The 20,277-nt window shown below is 40.6% G+C and overlaps 1 protein-coding gene across 1 annotated transcript in view; it reads left to right on the forward strand.

The window, feature by feature from the left end:
* The window catches only part of oprl1 (opiate receptor-like 1), a 71,040-nt gene that overhangs the window by 36,903 nt on the left and 13,860 nt on the right, over positions 1 to 20,277 (forward strand). The window contains exons 2-4 of the mRNA XM_073470565.1: positions 10,503 to 10,590; positions 11,603 to 11,785; positions 13,063 to 13,153. Of these exons, the coding sequence (XP_073326666.1) occupies positions 10,503 to 10,590; positions 11,603 to 11,785; positions 13,063 to 13,153 (362 nt within the window). The remainder of the gene's footprint in view (positions 1 to 10,502; positions 10,591 to 11,602; positions 11,786 to 13,062; positions 13,154 to 20,277) is intronic.

A 20,277-nucleotide genomic window follows, 5' to 3' on the forward strand; every position in this document is an offset into this window, starting at 1 on the left:
AAGGATTTATTTATCGAGGGTTTATAGGATGTTTATCCAGCAGATTTAGAAGAACCGAAGTGTTCTTCTCTGTAATGATGCTGTGCTGCTTTGGGAGACTGTTGGTAGCCACCGACACCTCAAGTGGTTGAAGCTTGTGGTTTATTTCAAGGCAAACCAACATAATGTGTCAGTATTGCTGTGGTTGCTCCAGTAGACTCGATCCACAAGAAAGGCAACATTTGTTAATTCAGATGGCATTGAGAGGTTTGGGGGTAACCCCTTTAATTGTTCCAACATCTAAACACATGTGCTTAGGCACAAAAACCACATGGGGTTAGAAAAACACGATGGTTTGGCTTAGAATACCTGCTCTCGGTCGAACAATCGTGGATGGACAGTTTTGAAGCTTTGCTTTGAGAAAAGGCAGCAGAACAATCCTATATCAGAGCACAGATGACGAGACAAGTGCTGGTATGTTTTTTAAAGTATTTTAAGTCCACCTTTTAATACCAAATCAGTGTGCTTAGTACCTCAACGGAGGAGTAACTGACAAACAGGACAGCACAGAATCGCTCTTGAAAATTTTTCATTTCTATGACTTTGTCTGATTTTGCTTAAACATGAATCTTGACAGTTCATTCTCAACCTTGGAGCCAGCAGTTTACAGCTGGTGAAAGCTAAAAGATGAGTGTGGGCAAACTCTTTTCATTCTGATCACACTCTGATCTTTGTATTAATCAGAGTGTAGAGTCAGATTTGCATGCTCTGCTTTTATACTACAAGTTCCAGCTGTATTTAAGAGGGTTGAATCATTTCACAGCAGAAGCAGAGGTGTTATTTGATGAATGCTTACTTCACAGGATGAATCAGTAACGGGGTGAAGCTCTGAAGGGCATGTTCCATGTTCTTGTGTGTCTTTATGTGACAGATTTTCATTCAGAGTGACGCACAGTGAACTTTTTGTTTTTTGGATCAACAAGCTTACCATCAACAAAGGGTCACAGACCCTGCAGATCTCTGAGAGTAGACGACTTAAAACATTTCTTTGACCCTGGAAACATTTTGTGAAGAGAGAGAAGGAACAGAAGCCTGAGGAGAGGTTTTGTCTCAGTCAAAGACACACAGTCTGATGGATGAAACAATACTGTCCTTCCTCTGAGGCATGAAGATGTCATGTGGGGAACATTTTTTAAAGTAGCCGTCTGTGATAAGCGCTGTGTTTTTGTGTGTGTTTTTTTGCCGATGTGCCTTGATGGGAAATATTCACCCACCTCCATTTTGAAGAATTTTCAAATGATCAGACTTCATCTCAAATTTAGCTGGTTGTCCCTGGGAGACTTTCAGATTCAACATGATATTGTTATGCACACAGGAATTAACTTATGATTTTCCTTTTTTTCAGTTTTCTGTCGCAGTTTGGTTGGGTTTAGGAAACAGAAATAATTTGGTTTAGGCAACAAAAATACTTAAAATCTACCCTGTCACACTGTTGACCACATGCTAGCGAGGATAACTTCGCCCATGAGTGTATTTTTTCTGAGTTACAGAGCGATGACATAACAAAAACATGAGGTGTCAGTTGCAACAGTGGTCCGACACAGTGATATCAGATCGTGCTGCTTTTAGATCTTCAAGAAAAAGAAGATCAAGAAAAAATGTATGAGGAGGATGTGAAGTCGAGTAGTACACTTAAGCCCTGCGGCACTCACCCCCATCCTGATGAAGTGCTTCAAGGAACTGGCTCTGCAGCACATCAAAGACAACATGGCTTCCAGCCTGGACCCTCACCAGTATGCTGTCAGAGCCAACAGAGGATGCTATATCCACTGCCCTCCACTTAGTCTTCACACACCTAGAGAATAAGAACAGCTTCATCAGAATGCCGTTTGTTGGGCTGCGAGACTCCTCAATTCATCCCCCACACTACATTGCAAAAAAAGGTTTATTTGTCTATTTTAATAGGACAATACATGAACCTTTACCTTTAATGCAGGCCTGTTCTTAGAATAAAATGACTGACAGTGTCTTTTTTTCCCCCCTCTTAGTTATTATGCTGTCACACTGACCATGAAGCAAAAGAAATAAGCATAGTTCACTTCTCCAACTCGAAGCGAATCTAAAATGAGGAAGGAGTAGAGCTGTGGCTTCTGGGTATAACACAGGTAGAGATATCAAATTAATGTATTTGAGTCAAACAGAACATATAAAGTAGGTCTCAGGAAGCAGCGTTAAGAAAAGCAAGAGAATAATTCATAAACAGTGTTTTGACTGGATTGGAAAAAAAGGAAGAATTGATTTCCATCCAAATGGCAATTTCATTGCTATTACTAGTTTTACAGTCTCACCCAGGTGTTCTGTCCTATCAGATGATCCCTATTCAGTATGGCCTGGTAGACACATAGTACACACACAGGCGCCTGGTCCACAGCATGAGCTCCTGAAGTCGATAATATGTGCACGCGCACACATACGTTTGTGCCAGCGTGTGACAGCTCATTCAAGGCGACGCAGTGCAGACCGGCGGTTTGTGAATAATTCAAAGTGATTATTAATATTTGAAACTGAACAGCACGGCGGATGAAAGAGTCATCAGATAGACTCCTTTCATCCCTCTTCCTCCTTCCTCCTCCCTCCATTAATGGAGAGAAGAAGCAGAGTGCAAAATGAAGAGAAAGAAAAGTCTGTCAGAAACACATGGGAAGAGATGATGAAAGGAAGGGGGAGAGTGCTATCGAGGAAAGTGAAGACAGAAAATGAGCCTGTGATGGCGGTGGTTTCATGAAGTGAAGAAGGACGACATCATCTGCAAAGAAATTGTCTTACACGGCTCAGTGTTGTGTCACATTCTGAGCGTGTAACATTAAAGTCAGCTCTTCTTGTGTGCAACTACACTGCACTCCAAGTCATAAAAGTATTGTAGCGCTAATGTCAACCATAATTTGCTTTAGACACTCAGCCTGTGTTCCTTCTCCTTGTCGATGTGCAATTTTAATCTCCCTCCTGTGATGGAAAATGGAAGCGTTGCTATTAATTGCAAAATCTTGACCTTACAGCCCTCAATTATTCACCATCCACTATTGAATTCAGCTCATTTCATTACTGAATACAAATGCGTTTCCTGAAGGGTTCATGGGGGTAATCTCTTAATTGCATTTATTAATTACAAGATCAAAGTTACATGCAAATAGAGGCGAACAGGTGAAAGAATACAAAATAAAATGGATGGAAAGAGAGAGAGATGCAGTCAGCGCTGAAAAGAGAGAAAATAAACAAAGATTAAATGATGTGAGGCAAAAGGAGCAGTTATAACAATACAAACAGAAGGAATTTAATTATTTGCTAAAACTCACTGAACATGACACTTTTAACACAGCAATCTGAGCCAGCTGCTCGGTGCAGTTGTTTGAAAGAAAGACAGAAAGAAAAAGGAAGAACCTGATTTGAAAGAAGTGATCAGTCGTGTTGAAAAGAGAATTGGTTACCTGAGTGTTTCCCTCTGTCCGCTGGTTTGTTCGCCTGATTGATGTTGTCTGTCTCAGGTGGCACCAGAGAAGATCATAATTTGCCTGACAATGACTTTCCTGGTCTCCTTTGTTAAAGGCTAAAGAATGAAATTTCATAAAAATGCAGGAAATGAGGCAAAACAGAATGGATACGAGTGAAGAGTGACAGGAAGCAACTGAAGCGTCGGCCAACAATAGTCAGCTCAATCAGGTGTTTCTCAGTACGAGGACAAACTGGGGCACACTGATTGATTTGCAGCATTTCTGTTTGCACTAAAGGCTGCAAATTAATCAGTGTGCTCCAGTCTTTTCTTTCCACATGCAGTAGTTTTTCCTTTGAAGGACGGCGAAAAGAATTCTGGAGTAATGCTCATATCGAGGTTTTTTCTTGTGTTCTTGACGGGGAGAAACATCTAAAAGGAGGAATCATGGCCAAGAGAAAATTATATTGACTAGCTGGACTACCATGTAATGATGTAGCATAAGCTTGAATGCAATTTAGCAATTGATTTTTGCTTTATTCAATAGAAGACCATTACCAGGTGTTAGCACTCTTTGAAGCAAACCAATCGCCAGAATAGATGTTGGAATTGTACGTTTACGTGATTTTGTTGTGACGACGTTGTGCTTATAATCGGGTTCGGTTTGGCCCAAAAGCCACCTGGTTAAGGTTAGGACAATGTTCACGTTTTGGCTTAAAATACCTCCTTTGGTCACCATAAACATGGCAAGAGATTGTCTCGATCTGCTTAAAAATATCTTGCAGTGTCACATTTACAAATGTTGAAACACTGTGGACCACGTCAAAAATATCTAGTGGTTTCACACTTCGCAGCCAAAACCATTATAATGTTAATCACACTTTAGTGAGGAAAGCAAAGGAAATGTGTCGACTGTGAAGAGTTTGCAGATAACATTCAATAAGAAAATGTTTCCTCATTACATCGACAAAAGAAGTGCTGGATGGGGCATGTATCAGACTTATGAGTCTGGATGGGAGACTGAGGTTTATGGCTCTTAAAAATCCAACAGTTAAAGTTTGCTTTGAGAATATTTTTGTTGTCTTTAAAGTTTATTTCTTTATTAGAATCTTACAACTGGAACTTTGTGCCTGTCGATGGGGTTGGGAGCTGCTGTGTGCCGGTATCGGCTTGCAAATTGGATTTTGTTCAGAGGACAATCCCAGCTTTAGTGTTTATATGAGGACGCCGAAGAAGCCAAAAGTAGTCAAAAGAGAATTAGAGGGAGAGCTGAGGAATGAGCTGGCAGCCGTGAGAGAACAGAGTGAGAGAGGCATGAAGCAGTTAAGCGTCTTTAATGGATGGTTAAATAGTTCATGCTTATTTTGGAGATTGTGGAATTCCTTGAGTGCAGACAGAGAGTGACTGCAAACAGAACTGAGACTAAGAGATCAGTGCGTCTCAGCTGCATTTCAGGAATGTAATATGCACCGAGGGAGAAACATTAGACTGATGCTCAGCTCACACAGCTGTGATCAAACTGTGAGCAGTTTGAATCCTGACAGAAGCTTTGATCCCGTGTCAGATGCACTGGTTAATCCCTGATGAGGGTGAATGGTATAGTGTCAATTAGTTGATTAATTGACCAGCCAAAGTTTTGATTGCGTTAACTAATTCAAAGATAGATTGACATTTTTTTTTTACATCAGTTATTTTAGTATCCCCTCTTTTAATGTTTACATAGGCATGTGCGTTTTACTCAGTTAGTTTAACTATTTTGTGACACCTTAAAGACAAAGTCATTTATAAAGAAAACCAGGTTTTTCTTTCAAATGAAATGAAAATTCAATTTAAAATAAAACATTAATTTCCTATTATTCCCACATACCAATCGGAAAAATCAGAACTAGCTTATTTTAAGTGCAGTTTATAAAAAAAAGTATTATAATCATAGTATCAGTTTGCTTAAAGGTGCACTACGTGACAATTGGCCCACCAGTTCAATATATTCTCCCAACAAATAGGGGCATATCAGAGTAACTGCTAACTGCTGCTAACAGTATTCTCTTCACACATCCACGACTGTAGTTACTGTTAGCGCAGTTAGCAATGCAGCTATAGCTGGACTACCAAGGCAGTGTTGGTGTTTACACCAGTAGCACAGGAGCTTTGGACGGCAGGGTGTTTCTCAGGCCTGGGCTAGCTGGTTAGCATGCTAACTTCAGTAGATCTGTTCGACAGGATACACAGACATCTTCGACATAACGTCAAAACTGTTTTTTCTTCACATTCTGTTAATAATAATAATAAATTAGGCAGGGGTACACACTCAATGAACCGATTATGATGGGTTTTTTGGGTTTCAATGGGTACTAATGGGTCAGAACATCAACATGTTGACGGGCATCGCGGCTGCTGTGATCCCATCGCAAGATGATTTCTAGTTCTGTTTTTTTCTGCCTTCTGCGAGATCGTCCTGATTTTTGAACAAAATAAAACCAAGATGATTTAAGAGATGATGTTTGTCCTCATCAGACACTTCCTGTTAATACAGAACTTATTGGGCCACATCATCAAAAAAGTCATTTTCTGTTTCATGGTTCCAAGATATTGACGGATGATAATGATTTTTTTCTCTTTTGTGTTACTGTTGTGTTCGTCAAGGTGACTTGTCTTTTGAAGCACATTAATCATCTTGTGCAACAGTGTGTATTTTATTTTCCTTTATATGAGGACTTCTTTGTCCGGGCCTCATCAGTGTGCATGTGAAGAAAACAAGATGTTCCTGTATTGTCAAAGCAACATTGTTGATGCTATGTCGCGCATCGGGGCACAACTGTAGAGCTGCCTGAAAGTTGTCCTCTTTGAAACTTAATTGAAAAGACATATAGTCACACAGAACACACTTCCTATACGTCTCCGTAACATACAGTGTCAAGATGAATCCTGACAGATATTCTCGTTACAGGCTGTAGCTTCTCTTTGCTCACGGCTCGTCTCTCTGTCCTTTCTTCTCTCGCCCCATTTTTCTTTCTCTTCTCTGTCGCTGCCACCGCTGCAAGGAGCCTTGAACTCATAATTATAATGCAATTATAGTTTCACTGAATGACACAGAGGGAGGACGGGAGGAAGGGAGGAAAAGAAAATGTGGTGGTGTAGGGAACAGGGCTGGATATCGGGAGACTGCTGCTATAGAGACAGAGAGCAAAAAGAGATTGTTTTTGAGCCAGAAACACAGAAGGCCAGAAGACAAGAGAGACCAAAAGAGACCAGTGGAGAGAGAAGACAAGATGTTCTGGAGAAGAGAAAGAGGCAGAGATACAGAGTTTGGCTGGGAAGAATCGGCCCCTGATGTAAAGAGGGGAGGAAAGCTGAACAGATATAAAATATTCCCTCTGAAGACTCTCCTGCCTACAAGTCTTCAATATGCCGAGAGAAGGAGGGGGGGTGTAAAAGAGAGTAAGAGGTGGAAGAGGACAAGAAGGCAGAAAGAGGAGGAGGATCAGAGGAGCAAGATATAGAAGAGATAAGGGAGGGGAAGGAGAGGAAAGAAGCAAAGAAGGGTTCGAAAGGATGAAGAGGTTGGAGACAGGATGGGAAGATGCAGAGAAGGAGGAAGGTAGAAGAGAAATAGTCTTTACAGTGTCGCTCTCCATCACATACAGTAGCTATTATCCTAACGTGCATTGAGTTAGAGGAGGAAACAAGCTGAATTCAGAAGAGGTGAGAAACAGGTGAAGAAACAAACATTTGGGGCCCTTAAAACGTCTCAAAAAGCCTTTGAAAAGGTTGTAAAATGCTCCAGATACAGATGTTAGGACTATCCTTATTCTTCCCATACACAGTTATAGTCAAACAACATATGTGCATTGAAAGAGCAATGATCACTGTAATCATTCCTCCTGTCCACACTGAAGTGAAGAGATCCCTTATATTAGTAGAAGTGCATCATGAACACTACAGTCCTCGTTCTGTGCACAAGCGTCTTACAAAGCTCATCTTAGATTAATGAGGCCAATTGAAATTAAGATGCATGTTTTCTTTTTGGCGTTTGTTTTTTTAATGCTACAGCATCTGCTCTCTAAATGAAATGCCATGTGTTCTCCTTTGAGAAAAAGTCAAAAACCCAGAGGGAGGATGGTGCCTTCTATCTCAGCTTTGATCGGTCACACTTGGTTCTGCTAAAACATTTGTGCATACCAGTGTTATAGGCAGATGGTTAGAATCAGGCGTTAAATTGATATTTATAATGCGGCGGGGCTCATCGGCATCTAATCCTTGAACATACTGTAGTGAGAGTACGACAGATTAGGCTGCGCTCCAAGAAGAGAAAGTACAGACAACAGAAAACACAAAAAAATAAAGTTATTGACGTGCACTTGAAAGCACCATGAAGTGGCTGTTGACACACAAGTGCTTTGCTGTATAAAGGGATGGAAATTTCAGAATTTATAAGGTGCATCTGGGTGAACAGTGAGGTCCCTGTGTTTATGTGGGAGCGTGTCAAACAGCTGTGAATGACACCAAAACACCAAAACAGATTATCAGCGTTTTCTTAGGAACGTACAACAGTTACCTGCCAGATTGGAGGAAAGCCTTCCAAGATTTACTTTTTAATTTCAGTGCATAATCAGAGAGGGAGGACATCCAGGGTTTCCATACCCTGGCCCAATTTAACTCCCGATCGCAATGACAACTAGCTGTCAGATAGCAACCTGCTGCAAAAGAGCTACAGACTTTAAACAACAGCTTTCCTGCAAAAGTTTCCAACATAAACACGTTTTGTTATGCACCTAACCAAATTAGCTGGTCAGCTGCAGCAAATTAAACAGCAGGTAAACCTACCTACACATGTCGTTTTGGTCATTTTAGATGCTGGTATGGTTCTTGCTCTTCAGTAACACTTGCAACACATTTATTTTCTTTGTCTCTCGTTCCCCTGCCGGAGCTCAGCCTGCCAGCGGCTGTCAAACACAGACACGCCCGTACGGTGGCCTACACATTCAGTGTTGTTAATATTTCCCAAACACCTTTTCCTCCCTCCTTTTAATAGCTAAAAACTATTATCAATTAATTTAAGAAACAGATTACATTTTTCTTCACTCCAAAGAAATTCCTGATTTCAGCTTTTCCAAATAAGTCAGTATCTTCCAGATTTACAGTCTTTTTAGTATATAAGTAAGTTAGTACAAAATACTGGTGCATTCACACACTCCAACACCTAAAACACTGATTGTTAACAAGCTTATTTGCTGCTTTCAGGCCTCAATTAGGAAAGTTTCCACAAATGGGGACACTTCTCTGCATAGTCTCTGCTCACAGTGGCATAATGTAAGTTGAACAACAAAAAGAAAAAAACACTTTCAAGGTGACAAAAGCATTTTCAAAAAAATAACCTACATAGTAAAGGCCCTTGTCTCTGCAGGTTGATTTTCAGAGTGAAAGTCCACAAACTTTAACTTCAAAACAGAATGATTAACCCACATGTACGTCTGCTCGCAAACAAATTAAGCTCTAAATAAATAAATAAATCTTTGCTGCTCTTTTTCAGAACTTTCCATTTCTTGTGTTCAGTTTGCAGCTGTTAAGTATTAAATTTAAATTTAGGCACAAAATGTTATAAAAGTATTGAACACATCTTCAATTCAGCTTCCTGAGACCTGCAGATGTAATGCAGATGGATGGAAATAAATGAGAAAGAGCTGAGGGCATGGAGACAGATAACAAAGTGAAGAGGAAAGGAAAGATACAAAGAACTAAAAAAAAAAGTCAGAGGAAGGTAATGAGGAGGATGAAAGGATAAAAGACTGAAAGACACAGATGTTGAGATGCAAGGGAATAGATGAGTGAGAGACCTCAGAAAGAGAGAGAGAGGGGCGTTGAGTACGATGAACGTCATCTGAAATTGGAGAAAAAAGAGGACATGAGGAGCAAAAAAAAAGAGGCAGAGAAAGGAAGGAGGAAAGAAAGAAGAGGATGTGTTGAGGAAAAAAAAAAAGGGAGAGTGCTAAAGAGCCCGAGGCCAAACTGAATGAAGGGGGGAGGCGAGGGGGAGAGGGGGGGAGGCGGAAATATCTGACTGCAATGCGTTTTTTTGTAAAGTTTTATCCAGGGCAGCTGAAGCAGAGAAGCCCTCTGAGTGCTTTCGAGTCAAAATATCTGCAGTTGCGTAATGGACGCGCCCGACACACAATCAATAAATTAGTCACTAATTCATGACTTTTAACATGTTTTAAAGAGTCCCGTAACGTCTCCTATGGATGTTCATTGGCTGCAGAGACTGAGTCCTGGTATTTCACTGTTTTTACCTCAGATCGTCTTCTGTTTACAAAGAGGTCCGTCTGTTTTAATGTCTGGTCATAAATCATTTTTTTCAATTGTGCACTCAATGGAACATAAATTAAACTGCCGTTGGTTTGGTCCTCTTAAGAATAATGTTGTTCTTGCAGATGAACTCTTCACATGTCAAAAAAATCAGAGAATGAAGTGTCAACAACATAAAAAAAAAAGAGGCAGCTCAGTGAGATGAAATAAAAAAAATATAAGCAGGGCAAACCAGACACCAAACGATCAGATAAGTCAATACGCTCTTCGGTCTATCCAGCATCTCATAATCTTTTTGGTTATGAAATTTGCTCACAGCATTTCCTCCTAGCCACAAAAAAATGGTATTAGCATGGGTTTAAAACATCAAAGGTTCCATTTAGGTCAAAAAAAGACGTTTAACTGCCAGGTGTAAGGGTTTTAATTGCCCCTGTTGACTCTGATGTTAAGGATGTCCTCACTGCTGCTAACTCAAGGTGCTTTGAACAAAAGCTTCACCACATCTCATCTCAGGACCTCACAAAGACACTCTGTGCGTTCTAATGTTACGATGCTGCAGCCACACAGTGCGTCTCTGCTTGTTCTGCAGACTAGATTAAACCCTGAGCAGGCTGCAGGCCCTTGATTAAGGTGTTTAAAGTGTGTGCGACCGACAATAAAATGAGCCGTCTGTCTCAGGTTTTGCCATCTCACTGAACTCTCTGTGTTTCCTGTGTTTTTCGTCTCTCCTCAGATACACGAAGATGAAAACGGCCACTAACATCTACATCTTTAACCTGGCTCTGGCTGACTCTTTGTTCCTGGCTACTTTACCTTTCCAGGTATGACGTCTTCAACCACCTGCCTATGTGCAACAGATTTCTAAAGTATTTGAAAGTATCTTCCAGACCCTTTTACACTGTTTCCTGAACCAGACTTTTTGCTCAATAATTTACATGAAAGTAAAAGAAAAATGACATGAATGTTTGTTTGTTGTTACAGTTTCAGCCTCTTACTTCATTTTTGTCAGGATACATTTTGTGAAAACGTAACACAACTTTCCCACTGGACTGAATTAACAAAGCAAACATGATAACCTGGTCTGTAGTGGTTGCTGTTGCCGGCTGACTTGGTTTGAGAAACGGGAGACATCACGATTTTGTTGTTGATGTTAATGTTTCCTTTTGCAAAGTTGGAAAAACAGCCTTACCTTTATGGTTTCCAGACGCATACTCCATTTTGCAAGGCTTTCTAGTTTACCCCTTTTTAACATGAAAGGGTAAGTTGAGCCAAAAAAGAAAAATCAGTTGATATCTCCTCAACCCTGGATGGAAAGTCGGCTGGAGGTTTGTTCCACCCTTGAGGCCACTTTCCTTAAATGATAAAAGGCATTTTTTGTTGTGAAAGATGAATGATGAACGTACGATGAGGAAACTGATAAAACACGCCACCACCTCACGTCTGCTCTAATCAAATCTGCTTTAAATGAATCGAATCACTGTATAACTTAACACTCCATTTTTCATTTCTCATACATTTTTACCTCTCTATTTTTAATTCACATGCCTTTTCATCTCCTCAGTTTTTTAAATCAATTTTTGTTACTTACACCAACCACAGTGCTGTGAACTGTGTGGTTCAAGTGATCTCTGCCAGCATCTGGATGTTGTAAGGACTTTCATCAGTCACTGGCTGGTTGTCAGGTGTTATGGTTTCATGCTTCGCTGCACTGATTTGTTTCCACCTCATTGAATAACTAACTGTCCAAAGTCATATTTCAGAGGAGATGGAGTTCTCTGTTCTGCCCCCGGCTGTGTTTCCATGTTCATTCTTTGATTTCTGGATGTTTCTCAGGGCACAGACGTGTTCCTCGGCTTCTGGCCATTCGGAAATGCTCTGTGCAAGGCGGTGGTGTCTATCGACTACTACAACATGTTCACCAGCACCTTCACCCTGACGGTGATGAGTATGGACAGATACGTGGCCGTCTGCCACCCTGTCAAAGCGCTGGACATGAGGACTCCTCACAAGGCCAAGGTAAAAAAAAAAACCCTTTCATTTCAAAGTGAGATATTCACCTTTTCAAAACCTTCACACCTCCTTTATTCTCCCTGAAATGACCGCTGGCATCAGATAAGATGTCAACGATCTCTTCAGCTCACTTCAGGCATTGTTGTCAGGTCATGAATGTGGCTGTTGTCAAGCTGGGAAACATTAAACATAAAAATAAGCTGATATCTGCATTGTCATATTCCAACAGTGATGTAAACATACAAAGGTTGATGTGGGCACAGGCATCGGGTCTGAAAAGCCTATGTACTGTAGGCTACTTTGTGTCGACACCTCTGATTATGATGGTATGTGAAAGCAAAGCTATTTGAGCGATATCTTGAACAGACTTTGACGAGTTAACATTCTGTCCTGTGATGACATCTTAAGAAAACACCTTTTAAGGTGCTGATGAAATGCTGAAACCCAACAGCTGATCTGAATGGTTTGGACAGGTTTTTCTGCCCAGTCCTCCTTTATCACAGTGATCATTTCAGATTGCTGTTGTGTAAAAATATGAAGGTATAAATATGAAAATCACTTGAGACAAATAGTCTTAAGTGATTTTCACTTGAATCAGAGTCAGAAGGGACTCAAGACTTGAACAATGAAGATAAATCTGCAGGTGTGCTGCGTTCCAGACAAAGTTTGAAAGTCAGAATTTGCATGGCGCCAAAAGTGACAAAAAACATGGCTGGTGTATACAACATTGGATACATAAAACAAAACGGGGGTGAAAAAACTGTAATATTAATACAAATATGGTCTATAATACATCCTACCCCGCTCCCGATGGGTGCTGCCATTGTTGTTTGACATCAGACGCCTGCTTCTTCGTGACGTTGAGTAGATGGATTGGCCTTGAGTCACCAAGAAGGAACTGAGTGGTGTTTTTTATTATTTTTTCTAGCAGGAGGTCAGAAATTTTTGTGAATTATGGGTCATTTGCGTGCTATGTTTTGACAAAAAAGAAGACTGCATAAAAAAATGTGATGATGATATCTCTGGTTTTGCTGCATCTTATTATTGATGCATTTTTAACTCTTTAAAAACTGTCCATGGCAAGTCCAACATCCCGGCTGTTTTCCACTGAGGTTGAGCAGTGTGGACCATGTCAACTCACTGCACCAATACAAACCCTTCCCAACTGCCTGCTAACAAACTATAGACAATGTAGATCAGTGGACATGAGGGATATTATGCCTCTTACTATCTAACCAGTCTATCTGTTCAAGTTGTTCACCTTCATGTAATCATGTCCTCAGGTGGTGAATATCTGTGTATGGGTGTTGGCTTCAGCATTTGGCGTCCCGGCCATGGTCCTGGGAAATGTAGAGGAGGAACAAGAACATAACAGTGAGTATATTTACACACACACATGCACAAATAGCCTTACAGCATACATACTGTACCTTAACATGCATTTTACTTGTGACTGTGATTTTGTGAATTTGCATGCTAATACGTGAAATCCAGCAGCCCGGTCGGTGGCCCAAAGCTCTAAAGTTTGATGCTGTAGATGCCTCTCTAGTGCTTCAAATCAAACCTAACCAAACCGCAACCATCTGACAACTTTAAAGGCCCAATTTTTAAGAAAATTGATTCAGGATTGTAGGTCGGGTCGACTGCCAGTCCAAAGCGTCAGTGTTTGATTTAACCGCAGAGCCCTTCACATCCATATCTGATGCTTCAGTGGTAGGTAAAGCGTCACAGTTTGAAGCTTAAGGCCACTGACTGAGCTGCTGAATTCGACGAGTCGGAAGTGAGAACATGTTGAACAGTGCAACACAGTCTTTACAGAGATATTCCACTGTCTGCTGGGGAAAAAATAGCTTCAAAATGTGTTTGAAGAGAGTGCTGAGGGAGGTGTGACGTGAATGAACCTATTTACAAATGTTGTCCCAGTTTTTATAGCTTTTATTGCACAGCATCAGACTAATAGGCTCTGCACGTTGTCGTTCGATGCACCTTTTCCCTCTTTGTTTCTATTGCCAGTCATACTCCGTATAATGCCGGATGAACTCTCACGCAGCAGGTGCACATTTATACCTCCCAAAATAGAAACAATTCAAGCTCTTGATCTCTTCTGGTTTAATGTGAACCAGTTAACAAAGGCTGTGTTGATGGAACGAAGAGATAACAGCGTGCGTCATGTTTGACTCAATCAGGCTGTTATTTTTAATTATTAACAGCTCAGTGACGTTGAGCGAGGTCATATTCAAGATTCAATGCAACAAAAGTCCATGTAGTCTTATTGAATAATGGCAGCTCAGATAACTGAATGTTTTTGAATGAAACCACTAGAAAAACAACAGCATTTACTTCGTATAAATATGCATGACTGAGATTAACTAAATGAGGAGGAAACAAGTGAATCCAGTGACGCTGGATTCAATCAGCAGAGAGACGTAATGACTCAGTTTTGCAGGAATTAAAAAATAAAGCAGAACTGTAATCCATTAAACAAGACTTTATAACATTTACTGAGCATGAAAAATCAGGAACAAAAAGAAATAAACATTTCTGTGCACACATCAGACTCACCAAACACAACCTCAGCGTACCAGTGTTGATCGTTAAGGATGCACAGCAACAGCTACTGCAACACAGTTTTGCTGCCGTCCACTTATTTTTACATTCCTCTTCACATGCAAAGAAAAAACGGTCACATTTCTCCATCAGGTGCTTCCAAACTCAAACCAATCCACTTCCCGACCCAGCCGCGAGCAGCAATCTGACCATTTCTAAGCATGCCTTTCCCAGTATTATACATGAGCTGGGTAATTTTCTCAGCAGACTCTCCCGCACTGATGTAACCATGAAAATTAATTTTTTTTTTCACTTTGAGCTCAGCTGCAGGATCCAGGAATCCAAGATGAGACATAATAGCTTGTGGTTCTGGTCCTTAATTGATTCTTCTTGTCACTAGAGCTTTACGATTAGTCGATTCATTGATTGGTCAATCAAAAAGAAAATTAATCAGCTTCTTAAATATAAGAATTGGCTGCTTTTCGTCTTGGGGTTTTGGACTGTTGGTTGGACAAAAGATGCAGTCTGAAGATGTCATTTTTTTCTGACATTTTTGACATTATAGACTAAATGATTCATCAATAAATAGTGAAAATATATATAATAGTTATTAAAATGACCGTCAGTTGCAGCTATCAGTTTTTAATTATCCTATACCTTAATTTACCTTACCTTAAACAAAAAATTGTTTCCACCCCCTGTGAGAAGAAGGAAGTGTGTGATAAGTTTGTTAATAACTCCCAAAGACTTCACACACAGTTGTCATTTTACTGCTCCGGTCTAAATGCACCCCTTTACTTTTAAATCCAAAGTTTGAGTTGGTTTTATGTGATGTTTGAACAGAATAATAAAAACCATCCTTTCCGCCTCCCTGCCACCTTAAAATCAAACCTTCACGATGAGGCTATAACTTTTCATGCCTGACAACTTTATATACTTTGCCCTTCCTGCTTCTGCTCAGCTGGCAGCAGGAGAGAGATCCCACCATACCACGAGCACAAAGCGTCGTTTCAAGTCAATATTAAATAGAGCATCACCTGGAGTTCGATAATTACATGTAGTCTGGCTTCAGGAGCCACAGCTTTAACCCCATTTCCTTTAATGAGACGTCAATCAGCCGCTCATGAAGGATTAACCTCTTCTGTGCTGCTCTCGGTGCAACATGAGCGATCTGATTGGATGGGTCCATCCGTCCCATCCTTGGAAACGCAACAGACCATTTTCACGGCAGACATATTGACATGTCAAAGAAGGAAAAGCACAGGTTGGAACTTATAACATTAATGATGGCTGCATTCCATTTAGGTGGTCGCTCACTGGCATGGCTTACAGGGACACACTCGCTGGTCACACCTGTGCTTTTCCTGCTTTGACAGTTCAAAATGTCTGCTGTGAAAAGGGTCCATATCTCAAGAGTGCCTTGTGGGAATTTCTTCAAATTTGGTACAAATGTTCACCTGGACCCAAGGATGAACCTATTGTATTTTGGTAGCCAAAGGTCAAAGGTCAAGGTCAAGGTCATTGTTATGTCATGGCGCCCCATTCTCATGAATGCGATATATCAGAAACACATCGAGAACACTTGGTTCAGCTTTAGTACGAATAGCCACGACGACTCAGTGATGAACTGCTTAGAATTTGGTGGTCAAAGGTCACTGTGAGCTCACAAAGCAATTTTTTGTCCATAACTCAAGAATTCATATGATGATTACAATAAGATTATGCACAAATAATGATCATCATAATGATTATTGTAATATTTAGTTAAAAATCTTCCATTCCATTATTTAACACCACAGCTCAGGAACAGCAACTTGACTGGTGCATGGAGGCGTACAACCACAAGGCAGTGACTTTAGTTTAACCTAATATATTCCTTCCTGACCCGAGTCAAGTCGTTTTGTTACCCAAATCTAACCAAACTATCAAGCTATCATTTCACAAGGTTTACCTGTCCACTATGACGACGAAGGTCCTCTGACGTCATCCTTTCCTGCATGTCCATAACGCATAAAATGTGGAGGGCATCAAATGACACGCAGAAAGCTTTAAATGCATAGACATGATAGAGATAATGTCCTTAAGAGAAGCATACTATTTATATGCCATCACACCAGATCACGTTGGTCTCAACGACGAAGAGCCATGACTATAACTGAGAGAATAAGAGTAAATATGAAAAAGGCTAAATATATGTTTGAACTGCTGGATTCTTACACAACGCTGAAGATTATAAAGTAACTGTTGGAAGGTTTGACTCTTCATCACAGTGTCTCTCTCTGTGATCACTGATAACACCTGATGAATGACAGCTGCTTCACTCCCAGTGTGAAATAAACTTGTTTAATTTCTCTTCTTATAGCTGCTTATCAGTTTCTGCTGAGTGGATCCAGCTGGGTCCTTCTTCTTCTTCTTCTTCTTCTTCCTCTTCACGCACACATATATTTATAGTCTAAAATTAATGGAAAGTCACGCAGTGGAAAAGATTATACTCTCCTTGTTACTAAGATTTGTATTCGGTCTCAAAGCAGTGCATTTGCCATATAGGGTTGCGTGAGGTGCTGATGAGCTGTCGGTGAAATGATCGTGCTGGCAGCCCTCGGATATCATGACAAACTTGTTGTTGGAGTTTAGAGCTCACAGATGGCAGCTCTGCTCCTAAAAAGGCAAAAAATCCTGCCCAGTTTTTACTGTAACAAGTGCACAAAGACCTTTAAGGGGCAGTACGTGAAGTTTATACAAACCCAAAGCAGAAAATCACCAAAAAATGTCATCAGTAGGTAAACAGGGTCGGTCGTTAACACCGGGGGCTCGACATTCCTGAAGCAGCTGCTGAGATTTCTGGCTCATAAAACACAATTTCTGGCCTTTTATTGTTTTAGAGAGAAAAAAACAACCCTGACCACCACAGCGCTAACACACTGTCTGTTTAGCTAGCTTACTCATTTGTGTCATGACAGAGCGACTTTACTGTTTATGACATGTTCAGCTACAGTGAGGAAGGAGAGGACGAGTTTAATGTTGTAATTTATATTACTGTTGTAAACAGTTGTAATGTAATCATCTTATACGAAAACAACATTTTCCCCAAAAGATGGTAAGTTTCATCTCTCCAGAGCAAGATCACAAGAAGTGTGGTTTTAATCATCTCAGGTTTAAAACTTTTAAGAAATATATATTTTCGGTTTTATATAAATGCAAACAACATCAAACAAAATAAATATAAAATAAATATGTTTTTGTCTCCTTCTTCTTAACCCACTTTGATTATGGTGTTTCACAGTCAAACAAGAAACTGTCAGAAATGTCTTCCACTAGAGTAAATTATCAAAAATTATTATTTTTACTCTATGTGAGAATGAGTCATTGTTTAACCAGAAATATAAGGGTCATATGTGCTGAAAGGAATCAGCTTTAACTGTCAAATTACATTCATATTATAATTGATCTGCAGTAGAACCTATTAAATTAACTGTAATCATAAAGGATTAAAAACATGTCGGTGTATGAGGTTGAGTTTATTAGAGTGAGTAAAGCTTTCAGTCTGCAGTGTTACAGTGTAGATTCACTTTATCTTCACAGCTTCCTGATAATAGAAATCACAGATGTTAAATCATCTGCATGAGAATAGATAGTTACAAATGTGCTTTGATCTCGTATGCTGGGCTTTTATATTTAAAGTGGCAATCTCGAAGATTTCCAGAAGCGGTAATTGCAGGTGTATTTTTGGACCTCAGTGCTTCCTGGAGATTCGGTGTCGCCTGTGTGACGTCAGTCCGTTGGCAGCTTTGCCGCGCCTCCGTAACAACACCGCATGAAAGTGACAACATTTAACATGATAAACTTTAGCGGTACCTTCCAGTCCAAGAGACAGAGAGCCACATCTGTATCTCCCCTCAGTCCCTTTAATTCGTTCAGTGCTCTCCACCAAATATGTAATTTCAGACTGAATAATGGAGAGTCAAAAACTGGCCTTTCAGTCTGAATCTCAGACAGTCAAACATTGGTAAAGCTGGAAACTGTCTGTGTTGACGTCCTCAGATGCAGCTCTGCCCTGTGTGACAGCATGCAGACCTGCGTTAACTGCTGTGAGTCAGTTCACCTGAACCTCTCCAGGTGTGCCAGCTGGCATGCTGGGTGACATCAGGTCGTCTGTCAGCCTGCAGCTACGCTCGCTGCTCCCCTGAATGCACTCGCCTTGTCCGTCGTTTCTCACCACTGATTTACATTCACTACAATTCTGAGCGCTCATAAACGGATTGGTTAGATTTATAGAGAGAGGGACATCTATTTTAATGTGTGTGATCAGAAATAAACCTGCTGACGGTGACATTTTACTTTCATTCTGAATATGTTACACATACAGGATTTTGTGGCTATGATTGTATTTCATTTGACATTATTCCGCCCCCAATAAGTCAATATACGCATTGTGAAACTAGCAGAACAAGTGTGGTTAACAAGTTCACAACAGGCTGGAGGGAAAGGATGAAGGAAAAGGTCATGTGATCACATCATGTAAAGTGGGTTCAGACATCTGTAGAGGAAGAAGAAGAGGAGTGAAAGTGTTGACCGGCCTGTGACTGCGTGATTATCTGTAATGTTGCTTCATTAGAAACAGAACCTGGCCTGGTGTTACCAGTTGTTACCATGCAACACCCAGACAATCTAAACAGCCTTGATTGGACCACAGTGTTGTCGCCATCAGTTATGAACGCTAGATTTATTGTCCAGTTCACATCAAATATAGTTGTTGTCACAGTATAAACCCTCATCTTCTGTTCCACTTTGTCGTCAGCCCCAGGGTCCGATCTAAGGTCCCTTAATCTTCAAGGTGATCTATCTGTCATTATAAAACAATTAAATGAAAGACTGTGAACTCCTTCATGCTACACAAAAATAAAACATGTATATAGTTATGTCTCGTCCCGCTGTGGTCTTGTGCTCTGTCGGCTTGGAACGCCCATCGAGTGCAACAGCTTGATCCAGGATGTTGTGGTGGAGACGGGTCTCTGTAAAGATGTAGGCAACAACAGGCTATGATTTCCCGTTGCTTGGCCAAGGGTTCGATGATGATGAACTGATAATTGTATTTCTGTCAAGAGCATTTTGAAGGAGCAACTGGCTGCTGTACCTGCATCTGTTTATCTAAAATCTGAAGTTAGAGACCTGTATGTTTTGTGCAGTTTTTAACTCACATCTATCATTTGATTCCTAATTTGTCAAATAATGCACACCCCTGGTCACCAGTGCTTTTTATTGCCCCCAGACTTCATTACTGCAAGTAGTTTCCCGTCTCATCCTGGCAGGCTAAAAGCCTTCTTCCTGTGGCCTGCCAACACGCTCCAGGAGAGGACATCTTGTTATTCCAATCCTTTCTGCCCTGCACTTGCCGCCTGTCAATTTCAGAATTGATTTTTCTACTGGGTTTTTTTTAAAGGTTTTGCATGGTCAGGGTCTTGCTTGCCTGTGAATTGATTTTCCTCTCTGAGCCTGATCGAGCCCAGAGAACCTCTGGCAGCTCTTTTCTGCTACTCCCAAATCTGTCAGTGACCTCTTCAAATCCATCTTTAGAAACCCATTTGATAATTTTCCCCCAGATCCTTATTTAAACTCCCTGTTGTTGTGTTTCCGTCGTCAATTTGTAACCTTGTTAGGGGGAATTACTGCACATAAATAAGTCAGCACTAAAAGAACTGGAAGAGGAACTAGTGGGGCATAAAAGAGGGAAAACAACAATTATGCTTTCCATATTGATGTTGATGCTAAACAGAGAGAAAATCACTAAGTGAAACGTGGTCCAGACGCCCACACGTACAGTAGCACACTGTTCTGCAGTTAGACCGAGTGATGTGTGGGAGCTAGCAGGGGAATGGGAGGTCTTGTGGTACGGTATCGATCCAGCCTCAGCCTGTAGCTACGGACTAATCCTCTAATTATTTTTATTAGTC

Source organism: Pagrus major, chromosome 7, assembly GCF_040436345.1.
Source record: "Pagrus major chromosome 7, Pma_NU_1.0".
Taxonomy (NCBI): domain Eukaryota; kingdom Metazoa; phylum Chordata; class Actinopteri; order Spariformes; family Sparidae; genus Pagrus; species Pagrus major.